We start from the raw sequence: 8,339 nt of genomic DNA on the forward strand, positions 1-8,339 counted from the left end.
GTGATTCGACAGTATTAACAAACCAGAGGAGAAATAGTGGTACCTAGTCACCTTTCGACACTTTTTCACTTATATTAGTTGCTGCCGCCTCACCCGCCAGGGGTGGAAAGGGGGAGGGTTGGGGTTGGTTGTGGTTTTGGGGGCTTACGGGGAGATCGTCGTAGAAGTAGGCCTTCATTTTTGGTGATGGGGGTTTGCGAATATGGTGGTGTTGGTGTTGTGTGTGTTCTTGGCTTGGATGCCGGTGAGTTGACAGTGTGAGTGAGCAATGAAGCGAACAAGGCGGGGCTCCCAGGTTAAATCTGGTGGTGAGGGGCACAAAAGTTTGGCAAGATCGCCCACAGTGATGGCGAGATTTTGGTCTTGTTACTCAGCAATGGCACGCTCGTAAATCTGGATTTGGTATTGGCTGAAGTCTACAGGATTGTCTCACGAACTCCCAACACTGTCACCGTCATCAACGTAACATGTCTGTTGAGCTTTGCATTGCGCCATTCGTGTCGCTATCGATAAGTGGAGGCAGTGCCAAGAGATTCTCCATCCATTTCCAACCGAAGCGGCTTGGGCTTGGCTTCCAGGTTGTGTTGTGTGTTAGTCGAGTCACGTGGCTCCCCGAGCGACACCAAGTTCGTATTTCTTCTGCTACTCGGAGGCAGAATGGGATCCAGGATGTCAAGTTTTCCGCCTGGGCATATAACATTATTTATAAAAGTAATCGCTTCTTGTTTATGTTGAATCAACTCAAATTGGGTCCTGCTTTCGCCTTGACGCCCGCACAGGCCCTCGAGCCAAGTCCAGCAGGTGGCCTACCAAGTAGGCACCCTACCTAGGCACCGAACCACATCGTTGCCTATTGAAGCAGTGAACAGGCAGAGAGGCGCTCGGATATATAGTTTAGATCCAACTTACACAATAACAAATCGGCCGCGGTGACATAGCGCAATCATCCAGCGGCCGTGTGTCTCTTAGCTGGCCATTCCCCGGAGGTTCCACGGAACCACGGGTTCGGTCTCTCCCCCGATCACGAATGGCACGGCGGCGGAGGCATTTGCAAAAATCAACGCGGGTTTTTCGTAGCCAGAATTCCCTAGGGGCACCTAGAAGGAGCTGGTGAGCTTTTTTGTCTTTTTTGTATCTTTTTTTTCGTCGTGTTGCTGGTCTCAATTATCTTGTATCCATCAACCACATCGTATCTCCCCTCATCTCCTCTTTCACTCACCACCATGGATAACTCCTCACGATATCTGCCATCAGATCCACCATCGCGTTTAAGATCTCAGCTCATCCTCCGCCACCTCTTCCTCAACATCACCGCCCCATCCTCCAGCATCTCAAAATTCAACGCAACGCCAAATCGGAATCGTCTTCGTTATTCGCTGAATCCAGCCTTCCAATACCTCTTCCGCACCGCCAAATTAATCTAGGTATGGGATGTCAAACATCCCGCATCTTTGCACTCGCATGCGTATTAGACCATCTCGATCGCGCAGAGGTGCTTTTTCCCTTGCAAGTCCAACGCAGCGTTCAACCTCAACTGGTGACGCAGCGTAACATAATAATGACATTGTGGAATACTCAAAGGCCTTTTTAGAAAAGAGAATGCAATCACCTCATTGCAAGAAAGGAGGTCAAGCCCATACTTGGTCTGAACTATCAAATTTCACAGGTTGGGATTTCTCCATACCGATATTGATAGCCCCGGAAAGAGAGATTGTCTCTGCCAAGTTTGAGTGGGTCTTTGCTTAAATGGCAGGGTCTGAGCGCCAAGACATTCCGCTTCCCCCACACGGCTTTCAACCGCCGGTTTCCATCCAATCATTCAATCCACAACTGGCGTCAAAGAGGCGAGACCCGACGGTCTTTAGTGTTTTTTAGATTCCGAACTCTCTTGAAAACATAACATGAGTTGAAGATTTACTAGGCGGGCGCATGTGGAATTGGCATTGGCATCACCTCGCCGTTTGAATCGTGTTTCCACTAGTTTTCGCGAACACTCAATTTCTCCACCACCAAGCCATCGTTAGGAGTTTAAGATAGTTGACCGTTAAACAACCTCCCCGCGCTATCCGAAATGGATGCTCGGAGCATACACGATGGGTCATCCATTTCCGGGTCCGACCCATCCAAGATGAGGCTCCAACTCCCGGCAAGCTGCGACCCTCCACAGCCCGGGGCAGCCGTAAAGCCGCTAGTCTGGATTGTGCGCGCTTCTCCTCAATCTCAACCCCTAGCCACCCCCTAACCATGTTTCCAGATTTTCGGCGGCACCGGCCACATGGGCCGCTCCCTGGTCAAGTCGGCCCTCAGCCACGGCGACCTAGTCACCACGGTCGGGCGGGTGCTCGAGACGTCGCCCGAAGCCATCGCGACACTCAACAGCGACACATGCCTGGGCCAGCTGTGCGACGTGCGCGACGGCGCGTCGGTCGCGCGCGTCATCCAGCGCACCCTCACCCGCTTCGGCCGCATTGACTGCATCGCTCAACTGGTTCTGGGTTATGGCGTCATCGGCGCGTGCGAGGACCAAGACGAGCACGAGCTGCGCAACCAGTTCGAGACTAACTTCATGGGCACCTTGCACATTGTCCAGGCCAGCCTGCCCTACTTCCGCCAGCAGAACGGCGGTCGCTATCTCATCTTCAGTTCTACCTCGGGCGCCCTCGGTGTCCCCGGCCTGGGCCCGTACTGTGCGTCAAAGTACGCCGTCGAAAGGATTGAATGAAGCCATGCTGTATGAAGTCGATTCATTCAATATCAAGACGAACGCTGATCGAGCCTGGACTGTTAGTAGAGACGAGCCGGACTCCAAGACAAATCCCTTGCCCACCTGAGGTCCATTTCCTGATCAAACCCGCCAGCGAGGCATATTCGCACGCGACGTCGCCGGCGCTACACGCTAAGAGGATGGTGCAGTGGCTTGGCGACAAGCAGCCCACGAGCGCGGTCAAGTGCGCCGAACTAGTGTGGCAGCTAGGTCACTGCTCGTATCCGCCGCTGAGGTTGCTGCTGGGGAGCTACGCCATCGAGAGTATCCGTGATCGATTGCGGTCGGTGACGGAGGAATTGGAAGACTGGAAGCATCTCAACTACCCCGTCGCCCCGGATGCGCCAGGCGGAGAAAGGGGCGACAAGACGGACCGGGATGAGGGCGATGATAAAGAGGAAGTGGGGGACAGAGGAGTGCGGGATGAGGCGGAAGAGAAAGAGGGCGAAGAAGACAAGGAGCCGGAGGACGAGGTGATGGAGGGGATGACGCCCGAGCCCAAAGAATCAGAGAGGACCCAACGGAATTGATGGGACAAAGCGATATCTCGGGGGGGGTTTTTTTTTGTTGGTTTGTTATCGCGGCAGTATCATATCTCTTTGTTTCTAGTTGCGCGAGGTGCCTCAAACCAAGGAACTTTCCGGGTCCCTCTTGGCCGCTTCCGGTCTCTCAGTCCCAACATTCATGACATCTGTCGCTCTCGCGGCAAGTACCTAGGTACCTAGGTACCCGCCTCGCAATTGGACTTGCCCTCACTCCTGTCCCCCCACCGTCTCCTTCGTTCGAAAACGATTCATAGTGGGCCACGCCGCATCCCAACCCCTCCCGGTCGCCTGTCGCAGGCCGACTAGCATGCTGGCATCTAATAGGCTGCCTTGCCTGCCCTGCCTTATAGGCAAACGTCGACACGGACACCAGACTTTCGTCACCACAACAATTGCCTCCATTTCAACACAGCAACTGCAATCAATCCAGAGAACCCGACTCCGGCTCCAGAAACGCAATTTCACCAACACTAATGTGAACGATTATCGGTCCGCAACCGAGAGAAGGACTTCATAACTTACAAGAGTGTCACCATCCCAGAGACGGGAACGACGCGGTGTGAGAACGAGGCCAAGCAACATGGACAACACATTCACATGGATTCCCACAGGCCAGGAGCGAAAAACTACATTCGCTAAGCGCTTGGTGCCTGAACCCTCGAATGCCGCACCCGACGCCAAAAGATTCAAAAACTCACACGACGACGAACTGCCCGAAACCAAAGCAGATGTACGATCTTCGACCGGCCCCCCGCAGAGGGTTCCTTTTCCCGACAAGGTATGCTCCTCCGTCTGAATAACAAACCTTTAGGTTCTGACCGCCCAAAGCCTGCTGTTCTAGAAGAACGAAATGGGGAGATTGAATTCCAAGTCGTCAACAATGATGGCGCCAAACATAGCATGATCATACTTACAGGTTTGAAATGCTTATTTCAAAAGCAACTACCCAAGATGCCCAAAGATTACATCGCGCGCCTTGTCTACGACCGCACCCATACCTCCATTGCGATTGTCAAGAAGCGTTTGGAGGTTATTGGTGGGATAACGTTCCGGTCATTCAAAGCCCGCCAGTTCGCCGAGATTGTTTTCTGTGCGGTGTCATCTGATCAGCAGGTGAAAGGATACGGAGCGCACCTCATGGCCCATCTGAAGGACTATGTCAAAGCCACATCACCAGTCATGCATTTTCTTACCTACGCCGACAATTACGCCACAGGTTATTTCCAGAAACAAGGCTTTTCCAAGGATATTACTTTGGATAAGTCCCTCTGGATGGGTTATATTAAAGATTACGAAGGCGGGACACTTATGCAATGCTCCATGGTCCCGCGGATACGCTACCTCGACACCGGTCGGATGCTCCTCAAGCAAAAGGAAACCGTACAGGCCAAAATCCGCGCCCTCAGCAAGAGCCATGTCGTCCACCAGCCACCGCCCGAATTCGCCGCCGGCAAACCCATCGACCCGCTCTCCATCCCCGCCATCCGCGCGACGGGCTGGTCGCCGGACATGGACGAACTGGCCCGCGTGCCGCGTCACGGTCCCCACTTCAACGAGCTTCGCCGCTTCCTGTACCAGATCCAGAACCACAAGCAGGCCTGGCCCTTCCTCAACCCGGTCAACAGGGACGAGGTGCCCGACTACTACAAATTCATTGCCTCGCCCATGGACTTGTCGACGATGGAGGGTAGGCTGGAGAGCGACGCCTACGAGACGCCCAAGGACTTGGTGGCGGACCTGAAGCTCATTTTTAGCAACTGCCGCCAGTATAATGATGCGTCGACCGTGTATGCGAAGTGTGCGGCCAAGCTGGAGAAGTATATGTGGAGCCTGATCAAAGAGATACCGGAGTGGTTTGAGTTGTTGGAGGATTGAGTATTGATTTCATATGGGGTTTCTATGTGTGGCTCATTTTTAGGGAGGTTCGGGTGTTTTGGAAAATGTGGAGTGGCGGTTGGGCTGGGTACCCTGGCTTCGGGATATCCGTTTAGTTTCTGGCTTCTTTTCTGGCGTTTTATCTATTTCTGAATGGCAAGTAGGGGGTGGTTACGGTTCGGCTCATGGAATATATGGAGCGGTAATGTTATCATAGGAAAGATTGCTATAATGGCTTTTAAGACATGTCGACCTTCGGTCGAGAATAGAAACGGTGTTTATGGAAGCCAGACGGGCTCTAATCTCGTGTGAACGGCGACAGTGGTGGGCTTCTAGTTGAGAGCCTGGCCCTGGCGTCTCTGGAAGACGCAAAATCATGCATGAACCGAAGGATTTGTAGCTAAGCCCCAAAAGAAGGGAAAGCAAAGAGAGGGTGAGGGATTGAGGATGTCGAGCACCTTTATTAAACGGTCGATGGCGTCGTCGAAGCGGACGAGCACGAAGCCCCTGTACCAATACACACCAAGACGGAAAACTTACGAAACAAGCGTTTTCGGGTCCCACACGAGGGCCCACACACCAAAGCCAAGCGCGAAAAAAGGGGAGCCAGGACGAGCCAGGGGAAAGCGTGGAGGAAGGCCTGGCTGGTTTCGATTCGAGTCTTGCCAATTTAACAAGATTTATCAACCCGCCAACTCCGCCGCCCCTGACACGCGTTTTCGCCCGTCCCGACCAGCATCCTCCCTTTCCTGGGCAACGAGACGAGAGCATCGACCGGCGTTGCTTTGCTTCATTCCACCGGCGAAGAGCACTGCCCCATCTGCTACTTGCGCCACACCGATCGCTGTCCCGCGCGCATCAGAATCAGATTTCCGCAACCGTCTCCGGAAATCTGAGATCTGCTCCTTCGATCTACAGAACTACACCGACTGCTCCATCTCGTGAGCAGAACCTTCGCACAACTCTTACCACCATTCGTCGCTCGTTTTAGTCGATTGAGGATTTCCCGCATCACACAAAATGTCGAACAAGAAGAACGAGGATATCGAGATGCGGGCCGTGGAGGGCGCCAACGACTTCGGGGGTGAGAAGGACCCGTTCCTGGGCAGGAACTCGCCCGTGCTCCGACCCCGCGGCCGCGAGCCCACAGCTTCGGCATACTTCGGCAAGCTCGACAACAGCCCCGGAGCGTCGATCATCGCCTACTGCCTGTCGTCGATCAGCATGACCGTCGTGAACAAATACGTCGTCTCCGGCGAGTCGTGGAACTTGAACTTCTTCTATCTTGGCGTCCAGGTATGCATGTTTAGAGGGGACGGGTGAAGCAAGATAGGGAGCTGACTTTTGTTAGTCGCTTGTTTGCACGATCGCCATTCTCCTCTCCAGGCAGACCGGCCTCATCAAGAACCTTGCGCCCTTTGATTCGAACAAGGCAAAGAGATGTGCGTCAGCCAGACCCCTTGTCCCCCAGACCGTTTGCTGATCGATCCATGGTCAGGGTTCCCCGTTTCGCTCCTCCTCGTCAGCATGATCTACACGGGCGCCAACGCCCTCCAGTACCTCTCCGTCCCGGTCTACACCATCTTCAAGAACCTGACCATCATCGTCATCGCCTACGGAGAGGTGCTCTGGTTCGGCGGCAGCGTGACCCCGCTCATGCTGCTGTCCTTCGGTTTGATGGTGCTCAGCTCCGTCGTGGCTGCGTGGGCTGATATCCAGGCTGCCATCGACGGTGTTGGTCACTCGGCTGAAACTTCGGCTGCCCTCGCGACCCTGAACGCCGGCTATGCGTGGATGGGCTTGAACGTTGTTTGCACCTCCTCGTACTTGCTTGGAATGCGCAAGGTTATCAAGAAGATGAACTTCAAGGACTACGACAGTATGTACGACGGGCTATTTGTGGCAAGGCAGTTTGCTAACTTTCACTCACTAGGCATGTTCTACAACAACCTCCTGACGATCCCCGTCCTCGTCGTTTGCTCGCTGTTGGTCGAGGACTGGTCCTCTGAGAACCTCGCCAAGAACTTCCCCATCGAGACCCGCAACAAGCTGATGGTTGGCATGATTTACTCGGGTCTGGCCGCTATCTTTATCTCGTACTGCTCGGCATGGTGCATCCGCGTTACCTCCTCGACGACATACTCGATGGTCGGCGCCCTCAACAAGCTCCCCATTGCCATCAGCGGTCTGATCTTCTTCGACGCGCCCATCACCTTCGGCAGCATCACCGCCATTGCTGTCGGCTTCGTCAGCGGCCTCGTCTTCGCGTGGGCCAAGGTCCGCCAAAAGGCCCAGGAGGCCGGTCTCCTGCCCACCACTAAGCCCACGATGAGCGCCAGCGCGCAGAGCAACAGGGACGCCAACTCTTGAAGAGAACGACGCATCAGTCCACCACGCTAACGTGAGCCGACTCACCGCACACACGCCGCGCCTGCGCCAAAAGAAACCCCGGATGGCAAGCACCGCGCACCCCTCCCTCGCAGCCTTGAAGAACAACAGTGCTTTAGTAGGGGGCAGGATAATGCCGATGCCATGCCCCGTTCGCTTCGCTTCCCGGCTTGCTTTCTTGTACATCACTTTGTCTTGTGCGCAGGCCCTTTTCTCTCCTTAGCCATTTTAGTGGACGGATCTACTTTTCTCAGCATAGAGCTTTGGCACTGCGGGAGGAAGCACTGGCTTGGGATCTGGTTTTCCTTCTTTACCCATCTTAGAAAACCGGCGTACCTGAATTCTCTTGTTGGTGTAGTTTCAAGGTTTTCTTTCCGTTTCCTTTTCTTTTCTTTTCTTTCTTTTTTTCGAAGACGTAAACGCGCGCATGACTGGCGTTTTGGGATCGGGATGCTACATGGTTGCCGGCGGACAGTCCTTGCTTTTGGGGGTTGGGCCGTTGGGATCGAGGGGGATGGATGGATGGATGGATGGATGGATGGATGGATGGATGGATGGATGGATGGATGGATGGATGGATGGATGGGTGGGCGGGTGGTGTTGGGCCGTTATGGAGCGAAGGACAGAAGGGGATGATGGATGAGCACCGAGGCAATGATGGGCTTGCGAGGTGCTTTTGGCTGGCTGGGTAGCGAAATAGTAATGTGAATGATGTATCGATTGAGTGTCGAAGGGTCGTTGACTTGTGACGGAGGCGATATTCATGG

The 8,339-nt window shown here is 54.1% G+C and overlaps 3 protein-coding genes across 3 annotated transcripts; all 3 read left to right on the plus strand.

The window, feature by feature from the left end:
• Positions 1–2,071: 2,071 nt before the first annotated feature.
• Positions 2,072–3,294, plus strand: CHGG_02864 (uncharacterized protein; the record flags this gene model as incomplete). Its single annotated transcript, XM_001229379.1, has 3 exons — positions 2,072–2,200; positions 2,255–2,697; positions 2,760–3,294. 3 exons carry the CDS (start codon positions 2,072–2,074, stop codon positions 3,292–3,294), a joined length of 1,107 nt encoding a protein of 368 aa, XP_001229380.1.
• A 595-nt stretch (positions 3,295–3,889) lies between these two features.
• CHGG_02865 (uncharacterized protein) lies at positions 3,890–5,184 on the plus strand (the record flags this gene model as incomplete). The annotated part of the gene is made up of 2 exons (XM_001229380.1): positions 3,890–4,087; positions 4,138–5,184. The coding sequence occupies 2 exons, from the start codon at positions 3,890–3,892 to the stop codon at positions 5,182–5,184; spliced, it is 1,245 nt and encodes a 414-aa protein (XP_001229381.1).
• Positions 5,185–6,204: 1,020 nt separating this feature from the next.
• Positions 6,205–7,554, plus strand: CHGG_02866 (uncharacterized protein; the record flags this gene model as incomplete). Its single annotated transcript, XM_001229381.1, has 4 exons — positions 6,205–6,480; positions 6,575–6,626; positions 6,683–7,063; positions 7,118–7,554. 4 exons carry the CDS (start codon positions 6,205–6,207, stop codon positions 7,552–7,554), a joined length of 1,146 nt encoding a protein of 381 aa, XP_001229382.1.
• Between the last annotated feature and the right edge of the window lie 785 nt (positions 7,555–8,339).

The sequence above is a fragment of the Chaetomium globosum genome, genomic scaffold (assembly GCF_000143365.1).
Source record: "Chaetomium globosum CBS 148.51 scaffold_2 genomic scaffold, whole genome shotgun sequence".
Classification (NCBI taxonomy): Eukaryota; Fungi; Ascomycota; class Sordariomycetes; order Sordariales; family Chaetomiaceae; genus Chaetomium; species Chaetomium globosum.